The sequence below is a fragment of the Monodelphis domestica genome, chromosome 6 (genome assembly GCF_027887165.1).
Source record: "Monodelphis domestica isolate mMonDom1 chromosome 6, mMonDom1.pri, whole genome shotgun sequence".
Classification (NCBI taxonomy): domain Eukaryota; kingdom Metazoa; phylum Chordata; class Mammalia; order Didelphimorphia; family Didelphidae; genus Monodelphis; species Monodelphis domestica.
Window position 1 is genome coordinate 269,895,532 of NC_077232.1, and position 13,496 is coordinate 269,909,027.

The window sequence follows — 13,496 nt, forward strand, 5'->3', positions numbered from 1 at the left end:
GAAAAAGGGAAACAACATTAAAGATAGAATCCACAGAGCACAGATAAGTTTGAGAGTAAAAAAAAAGAATTATTAGAGGATGATAAATGGTAAGTAAATGAGTCCTCAGAGGTTCAAGAAACAGGAAATGAATGAGTACAGAGAAAATAACATATAAAACATACACACATGGAAGGGCACAGAGTTCCTTAGCCATATGTGGGGGATTTGGGAGATCACAAGCTCAATACAATACAAGTCAACAATATGACAGGGTAACAAAAAAAAATTAACATTCTTTGGCTACATGAAGAGAATAAGGAATAAAGAAATTATAGTCCTGCTACACTTTCCTCTTGTCAGACAGTATCTGGAATGCTGTATTTGGGTACAGAAACTCTGTTTTAGAAAAGACATCGAACTGGCCATACCATTTTCTTCTAAGGATGTCAAATCACAGTAGGCTAGCATTTTACTTACCTGAACAAAGACTTTCTGGAGAAGTCCCCGGCGCTCAGCCAGAGGTAGTTCATTCTGTGCACCTCCGACTACCTCAGGCACGTGTGGGAGATCAAAAAATAGATAGAGACATTTGACCAGTGTGGAAGGCACTGACATAGTGGTCATGCAGTCTACAGTTTTCTGGAAAATAAAACCAAACAAATTAAACCATTATGTAGCTGAACAAACTATGACACTCAAATGGTAACTTATAAAACATATAACTTAAGGCAATATTTTAAGAGTTCACAAAGATAAAAAAATATATTGAGAGACCAGATATTCAATTTCTAAAATAATGTGACTAGTTTAAATGTTATGATGTCAAGATTCTCCTGAAACATCACAGAATCCTGAGGCTAGGAAAGCTTAAAAAAGAATAGCTAAATTATTCCTAAACTTTAGGGATGATCTCACCTTTGGCATTCCAAACATAAGAATTTACTCTACTTTAAAGTTTTCCAAAGTATGACCAAAATCACCTGTTGGGTTTCTTTTTGTTGTTTTAATTTTTTTTGCTTTGCCCTTAATTCTTTATTTCTTTTTTTCTAAACCCCTGTCTTTTGTCTTAGAATTGATACTATGCCTTGGTTCCAAGGAAAAAGAGCAGTGAGGGCTAGGGAATAGGGGTTAAGTGACTTGCCCAGGGTCACACAGCTAGGAAGTATCTGAGGCCAGCTAGAGCCTCTCTAGGTCTGGCTATCAATCCACTGAGCTATCTAGCTGGCCCTAATACTTGAGGCTTTAATGTCTATGTTTTGATTTTATGATTTTCATGAAGCATGAAGATAGAATTTATGAATTAATTGAACAACATTTAATAAGTTTCTACAGGGAAAACTAGGTGACTCGGGAGAGGCACAGGCAGAGACTAGAGATCCTGGGTTCAAATCTGGCTTCAAACATAATGAATGAATGAATGAATACATGTATGTTTGCTATGTGCCAGATAGTGAATGAATTGAGGGGCACAGAAGGGGGGAAACCATTAAGTATTTTCTACATGCCAAGCAAGGTGGGATACGGGGGATAACAAGGAAAAATAAAGAAAGTCTCTTTTCTCATGGAGCTTCCTTCCAAAATGAAGGACACAACCAATACAATGCTGAAAAGGCACCTTGGTCCTTAGGAGGGCAGAGCTGTGGGAGCTCTGGAAGACAGAGCAGGAAGTGCATGATAAGGCCCAGGAGGCCTAACACAGGGCCAGAGCACGTGATAAGGCCCTCTAGTCCTAAAGTCTTATCAGAAGGAATGGGAATGGTCAGTGGGCCAAGAAACATTTATTAAGGATGCAGCAGGTGCTGTGCTGGGGCCCAAATGAAGCAGACACAGCCTGTGCCCTCACAATCTGAACCAAGACAAGGCCTGGGGACAAGTGATGGGAATGGCTCTGTTACCACATCAGTCCACACACACACACACACACACACACACACACACACACACACCTGGTGGTACCAGCGCAAGAGGAAGGGCAGAGGGGGTCCTGCCTGGGGTGGACTCCACCCTCCAGGATACCTATTTATATCTAATTACATATGCATGGATGTTTCTTCCCTAGCTGACATGAAACCTTCTGAAGTATGAGGAGAATTTCATTTTACCTCTGTAGGACATAATAGGTGCTTAATAAATGCTGGATGGCTGACTGACTTCACTTTTAAAGTTTCTCACAACCTGATCTCAATCCTTTTATTTTTTTCAACTTTTTTCTATGTTACTCCTATGCCTGGTATCCTTGCCCTCCTTCACACACAAAACTCCATTTTTCTACTTTGCATCTTTGCCCTGGCTGTTCTCCATACTGGGAATACACTCCCTCCTCTCCTCATCTCTTAGAATCCAAGCAGGACCTAGTGAAATCAGGCATTCTAAGTTAGAGATATTTCTAATGCAAAATCATTTATTTAGGAGGAAAATTAGATTAATTTCACCCCCAGGTGATAAAATGGCAAAGAAAAATTGATATGGAATCAAATCTCTGATACTTACAACTTATATCCTGGGGTAAACAAGTCACCATCACTGGGCCTCAATTTCCTAATCTGTAAAATGAGAGCTGTGAACTAGATAGTCTCTGAGATCTCTTCCAGATATAAATCTACAAGGCTAGGATCAAGACACAAAAGGTAACTGTTTTATCTGATCAGCAAATTGTCAAAATCTAGCAATATATCCATGGAACACTAATGGATTCATTAAAAATATGACCATATCGAATCCTTTTAAAGTAACAAAAAGTATTTTTAAACCTCTAAAAGGAGTATTTCAAATCATGAATCTATAGTTTCAGAAAAAGGGCTCATAATTTTTTTTTCTCTCCTAAGAAGTATAAAGGATAATTTAGCATTGTGACCTAAACTATATTATTGGTCGCCATGGATATCCCAATTAAAAAAAATACCCAAGTCAGCTGGAAATTTATGGTGATTTAATGAATATAGTGGAAAGAAATTAAGAAGAAGGGAGAAGGAAAGGATGTAGGATTTCTCCCGCCTGGCTTGTGCCAGTGGGAAGATTAGAGGCTTTAGGAAGGTAACGGTTTGGAGAGTAAAAGAGGAAGGAATCAGCCTGAACTCAGCCAAGATGCCTGAACCTGAATTAGCTCAAGGGCAAACTCATCACCAAAACCCAGACAAATAGCTTTCACCACGCCCAGATGTCTGAACGCTTAGCACACTGCCAGCCAGAGCTGCCTCTCCAGGGAAAAGAGCCGAAGAGAGGAAGTGATGTGCCCTATATAGATGGTTTTACGGCACTTTCCTGCGTCTCATCTGTACCAATGTTAGCTTAGCTTGACTTAGGACAGCCCAGGGGTCTGTCAGCTGTTTCTGCACATGTCTGTTGAAGGCCATCTTCTTAGATACTTAATCCTTGAGTATGGATGCAGACATTCCTGACCTCCTTAAACTAAGTAGGGTGGAGCAATGTAGAGTTCCCAAGACATGATTCTGTTAGACCAAGTATCTCCATTGTTACAAATCAGGAAATAGGTAAATCAGATCTTCTAAAGTATTGTCTGAGTAGGGTGGAGTAGTTTTAGAATTCACAGAAGAATGCGAAAGTGATTTAGTGTAAATGTCAAAGTTAGTGTTCCTTCTTCCCTCACTATAAAGTTTAAAATAGAAAAGCACTCTTTCAAGACTAGTCTTCATTTATACACATATTAAAATAAGAGATCAAAGTTACATCTGTTTGAGAAGAAAGCTAAAATTTAATAAGAACTCAAAATTATCTATGGTTACCAAGACACAAAAGATAAAACTAACCTGCCCAGATGATGCTAACAAATTAATTGTTGTTAGAAGCATCCAACCTCTACTGGCTTCTTCACTCTGATTGATCTCCAGGAACTGGACTATGGCACGACTTGCAGCCTCTATTAAAATAAAATAAGGATAATTAGGTGAGAAGGTAGGTAGCACATAAAAGAAACACAAAACTGAGAATTTGGCTATAACTTATTGAGCACTGATGATCTTCCCCATACACTTGGAAATTAAGCATCATGAAAAACACAAGAGTAAGCCCCATGACTTCAAGTGGATCTTAATCTTTTACGGGCAATTGGTTATAAGTTCATGAAATGTATAGAGAACAGGTATGATGAAGTGCTAAAAATGAAAAGTAAAAACTATAAATGCCATTGGAGTTCAAAAATGAGAGAGAAGAAAGATAGAAGTCAAAGAAGATAGACAATTTGGACAGAGATGAATTTGGTTGAAACTTGAAGGATGGGCAAGTTTTGGGTTGGCAGAGATTTGTGAAAAATAAAATAAGCAAACTAGAAGAGATAAATATGGAATGCTGGGGAATACAAGTAAGAATCCTCTGACTGCCTTTGATATAGACCACATAGTATCATCTGGGACAATTTCTCACTATATACCAGTTCCTTCCCATGTTGACTACAAACCTGCTCAGTTTTCCCACATCCTTTATGAAAAGATAAAAGGAAAAAGAAAAAGAAAGAAGGACTTCCCTCAAAAGTATGGTTTTTCCAGAAGATGTGATGTCGTAATAAGCACTAAAAATGAATCGAAAGTTATAGTGTGAAGGGCTGCAAGAAGAAAGGCTAAAAACTCCTTCAGTGCAAGATGGCACCAAAAAAAGACAGCCAGAAACCTGAAGCTCAGAGTGGGAAAAAAGCCACATTAGGCAGAAGGTGCAGCACACAAACAGCCTGGAGTCATAGAAAGGGAAAATGTCAGACCAATGCCCACATGGAGCAGACATGGAGCCAACATGTGATGCCCAGAAGGAGGAGGGCCCAACTAGCACCTGAACAATAAAGAACAACAACAACAACAATAAAAAAAAACCTGAACATCCAAACCAGCATGGAAAGAGTCCAATAAACATGACCTAGCAAAATGGAAGTCCACACCCAAAGCTGCAGTAGGAAAAAGGGTCAAAACAGCACTCAAGAAGCCCACACACAGTCACAGCATAAGACACAGGAAGACCAATGAAAGATAATCCAGACCCCAGGCAGGCCAATCTAAAGCCACAGCAGGCAATTAAGACAAGGTAATGCCCTGGAAGCAGAGAGAACAATCTAAGTTAGAATGGACAAATCTGATTATAGGAAATTAGAACTTTTGCCCAAATAACTATAATATTTAAAAATTGGAATACAAATAGGTAAATAGGGAAGGGGAATTTTGGCAGTCAAGTTCCTCAGATAAAGGACATTTCTTGACACTTCACTTTGAGAACCCCCCCCCCAAAATGCCATATCCAAAATCCAGAACTTCAAGGTTAAAGGGAAAAAAAATAATTCAAGTATTAAGTATAGTGTCTAACACATAATAAGTAGGTCCTTGAGAAATGCCAGCTGACTATCAAGTAGCCAAAAAAGCCAAAATAAGAATCAGAGAAGATTTTACTCCAACTATTATTAAAGAAAGATTACTGAGGATATACTATGCCAAAAAGTAGTATCACCACCATGATGCTACCCAATTTAACAATTAAAAAAATAAAAACCAACCAGCACAAAAAAAAATACATGTATTAAACAAATTCCCCCATTTGCCAAGTGAAAATGCATGTCTCATTCTGAACCTTCTAAGTCCATCACTGTAGGAGAGTGGTGCCATTAATCATCTTCACCTGGGTAGTATGTGGGAAGGAGTGCAGGAACTATAGTCAGGAGATCCACATCTGAGTCCTGCCCCAGTCACTTACTGGCTATATAATCCTGAGCAAGTCTTTAACCTCTTTCAACCTCATGGTTCAAGATCAAATGAGTTCCATATGAAAAATGCTTTGAAAATTTTAAAGCTAAACTTTGAAACTAAAACCTTTCAAAGTTCCATTCCCCTACAATGTTACCATTGGGCAAACTGTTCTAGCATACTCACTTAACTACATTTGTTCAGGTCATCTCAGTGTCCTTTGAAACTGGACATTTAATAACTTCTTATGATAAAATAATATTCCATTATATTCCTATACTATGAGATTTTAGCCATACCCCAAAAGGTACACTTGCCTTCAGTTTCCAGTTTGGGACTATTTTGTAAAGGGCTGATGTAAATATATTTAAACATAGAGGTCCTTTTCTTGCTTCTTTGCTCTTTGGAGGTATAAACCCAGTAGTAGTACAGTTGGCTAAAAAGAAATATACACGGCTTAATAATTCTGGGAGACCTATTTCTTTAAAAAATGCCTAGTCCAATCCCTAACTTAAAATAAGGTATTATAGGAATGGGATTATAGAAAGCTGAATTTTGGTAGGGTTAAGTTTAAGAATACTGGATGCTATCTCCAGAGTTACTAACATGAGCTCATTCCAAGAATCCTGGAAGGGATCTTGGAATGTACAGGGAGCTGGAGGAAGGTGTTTGAGTGAGCAACTGACACTTCCTGTCCTAAGCTGGGGGAGGAAGCCTGCTACTCTCTTCTGAGTTTTCTACCTTAACCTTTTTGTGGAAGAAGAGAAACCTTTAAACTGCCTTTGGAGGTTCCTTTTTCACTGGAGAGAACATCTTACAGAAGATCTATCTATACCTGCTGTTTTTACCAAGACTACCTGAGAATAGGTTTACCTGGAGATCCTGTTTGTTGGGCTCTGAGGAGACAACTTCTGAGATAAATAACTACACCTACAACTGAGGATTGTAGTCAGGTAGATTAGAAAGATTTAGTGGGAAACTAGCTAGAGCTAGGAAGGGATAGAGTAGCCAAAAGACCTGAAGACTCCATTGTGAAATGGACTTAGATTGAAGGAGTAGTAGGACTTAGAATTAGGGCATCCTTGTGTTTTAATCTTCATATTCTACCCTTGGTTTCTCAATAAACATAGATACAAAATAGTCTCCAAGGCTTGTGTGCACTAGCCCAGTGAAGAAAGGCTCACTTTGCCTTCCCTTCACAAAAGGGAACTGAGATACTTACAGACAGCCAATTAAGTATCTAACCCAGTTTCCTATCGTGGATATCACCATCTATCAACATTATTATTACATATGGCAAGCCAGCTAGGCTTCTTGGAATGAGCTCATGTTAGTAACTCTGGAGTCAGCATCCAATATTCTTAGGCTTAACCCTACCAAAATTCAGCTTTCTATAATCCCATTCCTATAATATCCAAGTGCCTATTTTCCCACAGCTTCTTCAATATTTGGAGCTGGAGAGTTACTTTAATTTGTCTTTCTCTCATTATTAGTGATTTGGAGCATTTTTTCATGTGATTGACTGGGAGTTTGAAAATTGCCTGTCCACTTAGCTATAAAGGAATGGTTCTTGGTCTTATAAATCTAAACCACTTCTGTATATATTTATATATGAAACATTTTTCAGAAAACATACTGCAAAAATTTTTTCCTAGTTACCTGTTATAAGTCTAACTACATTAATCAATCAGTAAATAAGTGCTTATTAAGTGCCTATTATGTGCTAGGAACTGTGCTATGTGCTGAAAATACAAAGGAAAAATCCCAACACTATGTATAATAAGTTTTTTTAGTTTTATAAAATCAAAATTGCTGGCTGATTGATATATCTATTTGGAATTAACTTTGATTTTAGACATTATTCTTTAACCCATTTCTATGAGATGCTTTCTAGTTTTTCCAGAAATTTTTTAATCATGAGTCTTATCTTAGAAAGTAGGATACTTTGGCTTAATGATGCAATATTTATTGGGAAAGGAAATAGGAAGATTGGAAAACACCAGGAAGCAAGTTCCCACAGGGCAGGAAGGAAGTGCTAGTCACAAGACCCAACTCCCAGTTGCCCCTTCCCCCATAAACTGTCATTCTTATTTCCTTTCCACAATGAACAGGGTGCTACTACATTAACTTACATCTGTTGTGCACTTAATCTGTTCTACTGTACTCTTTACCAAATAATTTTTAATAATTATTGCTTTGCAATACAGCTTTAGATCTGATACTGATTGGCTTCGTTCTTTACTAGTTTTTTTCATTATCACACTTAAGATTATTGACCTTTTGTTTCTCCTGATGAATTTCATTATTTCTTCTGGCTATACAAAACAATCCCCAGGTTGTTTGATTAGTTTCATATTAAAATAAAATTAGTCAATTAATTGGGGTGGTATAATTTTTGTTATATTACCCTTGAAATATGTACAGGGGAGAGAACAGAATGCCTAGAAAGGAAAACACATCTGAGCAACTAGAAGGGATTCAACAATGGTCAAGTTCTTACATTCTAATAGAGGAAGAAGAGGCAAATGTCACTAAAAGAATAAATTAAGGTAGAGGGCCAATGTGTGATTTCTTAACCTATTTTTTTTGGCTTTAAAGGAGGTGGGGGAAGGGAAGAATGGAGAGAGGAAAGAAAGAAGCGAGGGAGAGAGGGAAAGGGACTTCTTACTTCTTTCATCTTTCTTGAATACTCCATTAAAAGAAAATACACATATGGGAGGAGAGATGGAGTGAGTCCCCAACTCATGAACCTTATTCTTATCTGAACCAGCAGAGGAAGATCTCACACACACCCATGTATGCACATGAAAAAAAGAACAGCAATTTTTAAAAATTAAGCATTAGCCTAAGAGAACAATTCACATAAAAGAGATTAAATTGACTGTGTCATTTTATAATTGATCCTATTCTGTAATACTGCCCCACTTTCTATGACTGCTCAAGCGACATTTTCTTTGTCTCTTTGCCTATGAGCTAATAAGTTTAGAAGTTCAGATCTCCTGTTAATCACTATTCTATTCTTGCCTCAAGGAAATATGTTATTCTTGAGGGATACGGATGGAAACCAGGGAGTCTGGACCATTTGCTAGTAGACTAAAATAATGAACACTTCCTAGTGTATAATTAAAAATTTGTTACCCTAAAAAAAGAACTTCATTTCCCAGGAGCCCACTGACTTCCTGTCGTTATGTACTTCCTGTAGACAGGGGATATTAGGCAAGGACACGAAGGGTCCCAGTTCTTTACTTCCTGTCCCGAGCTTGGTAGTGGTAAAGTGGGAGGTTGAGCTGGCTGATCAGCTATAGGTACATGGTCTTTATTTTGTATCTTCTTTATTCCTTGATTTCTAAAGTCATTAATAAATCTCTTAAAATATAATATTTTTATTATTAATTATTATATCAATTAATAAATAAAATTAATTTATAAATATTTATAGTTTGTAAATATAAATAAATAATAAAATGGATTAATAATAATATAATAAATAATAATTTTATTATTGAGATTTAATTTTAATTTTTACAGTTGGTGGCAACCACTAGTCAATGAACCTCTCATTTTTTTAAGATAGCCTAGATAAAAAAAATTTTAAGCCACATTTCTCCTGACTTTTCACCCACCCCAATCACCCTCGCAAACTCCGAACTCTCTTTGGAGCTGATGCCTTTTTCTTCAATCCCTACTTTTTGCCTGGTCGCCCTCCCTATGGGCCTGCTGTTTTAAGTTTGAGGACTCTTGTCCGTCTGTTTGAGCTTGTGTTCATGTTCCTACTTCCTCACTGCTGACTCTGACATTGCTTATACTGCTTCCTCCTGACCTTCTCAACCCAGTTCGCTCATTCAGTCCCAGCCCCAGGTCCAAGGCTGCTGGTAGCTGCCACTGTGTCTTCAAAATCACAAACCAACTGCTAAAAACTGGGGTGATCTTTCCTTAGGCAACAATTAGCCTCCACATGGCAGGGGACCTGGGGAAGGTGGGGGAATGAGAGGGAAGAAGGAAGTTAGTCTTCCTAACAGGATTTTGATTACAAGCATGGTGTATTCTATGAAAGAGCAGTGCATTACCTATTTCAAACAGCTTCCAGCTTTAGGATTTTTTTTTTCATGAGTGCACTGATTCTTTCACTTATCTTGCCTGAGATTCAGGGGAAAAATTCATCTAGGTGCAGCTCTTTGCCATTTGGGCCTGCCCAGTTTGAGATTCCAAAAACCCATGTTCTCCCTCACTATGGAAGATATGACAGTGCTGACAATAGGGATCTGAATTTTAGAAAAAGGAACTTTAAAGGATATGAAGGTGAAATTTTAAGCCTTTTCAGACTCCATTTTCTTAATGAAAGTCTCTGTGTCTTATTGTATTTTGCTGATTATTTTGTTTAAGATTTAATTTTGATGTTTTCAGTTGATTAATGTACTCAATACTATTCTGTTACACTGAATCAGTTTAATCTACTGTGTTTTAACTATTAGATATATTCTGTTACCTTTCTCCTATAACTATACTGAAAAAAACCTTGTAAAGCACATAAACAGCTTTTTCTTCCATTTTGCATTTAAGTGTCACATAGATGATGGATGAACTCAACCTAGATAACAACCTTTGGAGAATTTAATGGGCTAGGAATTTAAATGCTAATTCTAAGGGGTTCTCAGAATTTTAATTAACTAGTGTTTTCTGAATGGATGATTTTTTGTTATATTTATATTATAAAGAATGTTGTATTAAAGATAGAGAAACAAAGAAATGTTTCTACCAAGGTGTTTCTATTAAGCAGGAAGCCAAAAAAGAGCTCCTGCAAAATTCTTCAGTTTAATTTACTTCCACCAGAACAATCTAGATTTCTTGGTGATGTTCTAGATCCAAATAAGTTTTACTTTGTTTTAAAATATATTTGCCAAAGTTGAGAGATTTGCTACATCTGTAAAAATTGTGACAAATATACATCAGTTCATAGTTTTGTTTTTTGTTTTTCTCATACAGCAACTTATATGAAATATGAGTGGGTTTGTTTGCTTATTAATTGGGCAATTGTGAATTTTGGGGACTTTGGTACTCCTTCGAATGTGTATTTTCTACTGTATTACTGTTTTATTCTGAAAATTGTTTGTACTCACAGTGGTTAAGTTAAAAGGGAAATGGATTTTTTTTTTTGGTGAGTATTTTTCTTTAACTTTTTTTTTTAATTTTGCAGTAATATAGTTTAAAATACATTTGCTATAATGTCAATGCATACCCAAAAAGCTTTAGACTATAAAAATGATATCACTGATTATTTTTAAAAATTATAGGACTTTGCTTAATGATTCTGTCTGATTCCAGGACAAGAGAATACAAAAATAGCCATTGCACAGTGCCAAAGAAGCACAAAGCTAAATTGCATAGTGCCAATCAAGCACAAAGTCAAAGAGACCAACCAATCCCAATGGGGTTGATGAAATTTTGAGCCAAGATAAGAGAATTTGAATTCATTTGGGGTTTGAGGTCACGGCTGTTTAACATGTATTAAAGGCAGGTCTTCCTTGTCCCACATTCTACCAAGTATCTCAAATTTGGCTCCTACCTGGCTCCTATAATCTAGTCCCTTTTCTGTCTTTCATGGTATGGTAAACTTTCTATAGTCCTGGCTACTGATTGGGTAGATGCATAATTGCTTAAATCATTTTAAGTGGGCCCTGATTGAAGGACCTGTTATAGATTTATTTTTCCTTTACTTAGAATTTTTACACACAAGACTTTGATAGTCTATATTTCATCCAGAAATCATCTTTTTTTATTTGGATTTTTTTTTGATGTTTTTGATTTCTCTTGCCAATTGATTCATATACCTCATAACTCAGCCATTCATTCCTAAATGATCCCTGTGTTTTTCAACACCCTCTTCAGGAGGGAATGTATAATTATTCTAAGTTGCAAAGTTTAAATTCTTTTTGAGAGCAATTTTATGTTAAGAAACATACCTCTCTGAATCCAGAAAGTGAACTGTTTGGAGAAAGTACCATGAAGATGCCTCCACAGACCATAAGCTGCACAAGAAGATCCAGAGTGAACTTTGGGATGTGAACACTAGTAAGCCCTATCTTGTGGTATTAGATTATTGAGAGTGACCACTGATTAATTCATTACTGTTAGTCTAATTAATAAATTGATCATGTCAATGATATATGTAAAACCCAGTGGAACTGCTCATTGGCTATGGGAGGAGGGAGGAAGGAGGGGAGGGAAAGAACATGAATCATGTAACCATGGAAAAATACTCTAAATTAATTAATTAAATAAATGAATTTAAAAATTAAATTGGTCATGCTCAGGTTACTGTCTCTCAATTTACCATAATTTTCAAGTGTAAGAAATGATCTTGTATTAAATTAAAAATAAACCAATAAGGTATGATCTAGTATTACCCCCATTCTATACATGAGGAAAGTTCTGTATAGTCAATTTATCTGCAAAAGGTCTAGGGGAAAACCTTATGGTATTGGTTTAGACTTAGCCCTGTGAGGCTGAAAAAATAGACCTGTTGCTCAGAGACCAAGAATTGTTTAATTCTCAAATCAAGACCTGTGCTGACCAGAAACTCAGTCAGATCCAAAGGTTCAATGTAAGTAGTATTCTCTGACTATACATCAAGAAACCCAAATGTCTTATATGTAAAATATTTCTATTCTGGCCAATTGGCTATTATTTCTTTTTTATCTTGGTTTGAATGCCATATAACATGTAACTTCAGACATTCATGGGGAATAAATAGACAACCTCCCCTAAAAAATCCCGCTTATCAATTCTCTCCTTCTGCCAGAGGACTTAATAATCTTCTAAATTCTTTTAGTTCTGGATTTTGTTGTCTACTACATCAACAATGATGTCAGAAGCAGGGTTTGTGATAGTCCATTCAAGAGGTTAGACTGACCTAGACAGGACTATTCTTTATGACAAGAACCAGGTGAGTCATTGAGGGTTCAACTGGACACAGTCCTTTTTCTTTTGTTTAAACTCTATGTTAACTGGGAGAATTATTCAGAGTAGGGTTAGAACTAGCCTAACTTGTACTGCCCAACCAAGGCTTCTGGGGACAAATTTGTCATCTGTTAATAAAGCTGGTAATCTTTTGGCAGATTCCTCCCTCTCTTTTTTTTTTTTACCCCCCTTCTTCCTGTAATTCCCTCTACCCTCTGGTGTCCCTTAGAAATGAATCAGATACCTGGTCTGTAAAAACCATGTGACCTCTTAGAGGAGGGAATCCTTTATCCATTTAGTTGATTAAATGACCAGGAGGGAACAGGTCATTTAACATCAATCCTACAATCATTAACTTAGGTTGACCCAGATAAATAAGGAAAGCTCACATGTTTATTAGTCAAAATGAACTATTATCCAGAGTTGAGCCATTCAGAAGCTGGTTTTACCTCGAGAAAGGAAACCTCTCTTCTCCCTTTCTATCAGTCCTATGAGTTTCCCAGGAAAATCTTTTGTCTTGTGTTGTGCCTTAAGTTGTCCATAGATTCTGCTTACCTTGAAAGATTTCTAAGAGGATAATATAACAGCCATAAACACTACTCTAAAACACTGCTGCCAGAGTTTAGAATGCTGGGGAAGATTAATAAAATTTTATACTTGAAATAGTTCTCTCAGCTTTCTGAAACCTGATGCTAAACTCTCCATCTCAGTAAAAAGGGGTGCCATTTCAGACTTTTCAGTAGGTTTTACAAAGAAAAAATTTTTTAACCCTGAAAGATACTTTCTCTCTGGTATTTCAGCCCTGTTCAGTCAGGTTGGAGTTATAGAGATGAAGTAAGACAAGCAAAGAAAGGAAATTTTTTTCTTGGTTTGCAGAAA

The 13,496-nt window shown here is 36.8% G+C and overlaps 1 protein-coding gene across 19 annotated transcripts in view; it reads right to left on the minus strand.

Moving 5' to 3' along the window:
- The window catches only part of WDFY3 (WD repeat and FYVE domain containing 3), a 364,899-nt gene that overhangs the window by 245,149 nt on the left and 106,254 nt on the right, over positions 1 to 13,496 (minus strand). For 13 of the 19 annotated variants that reach the window (XM_056803225.1, XM_056803228.1, XM_056803217.1 and 10 more), the window contains 3 exons: positions 11,621 to 11,686; positions 3,750 to 3,859; positions 460 to 621 (listed from right to left, as the gene is read on the minus strand). In XM_056803225.1, coding sequence (XP_056659203.1) covers positions 460 to 621; positions 3,750 to 3,859; positions 11,621 to 11,686 — 338 coding nt within the window. Of the gene's footprint in view, positions 1 to 459; positions 622 to 3,749; positions 3,860 to 8,328; positions 9,006 to 11,620; positions 11,687 to 13,496 lie in introns of those variants that run through there. The other 6 variants (XM_016423066.2, XM_056803219.1, XM_056803214.1 and 3 more) reach the window with 2 other exon arrangements.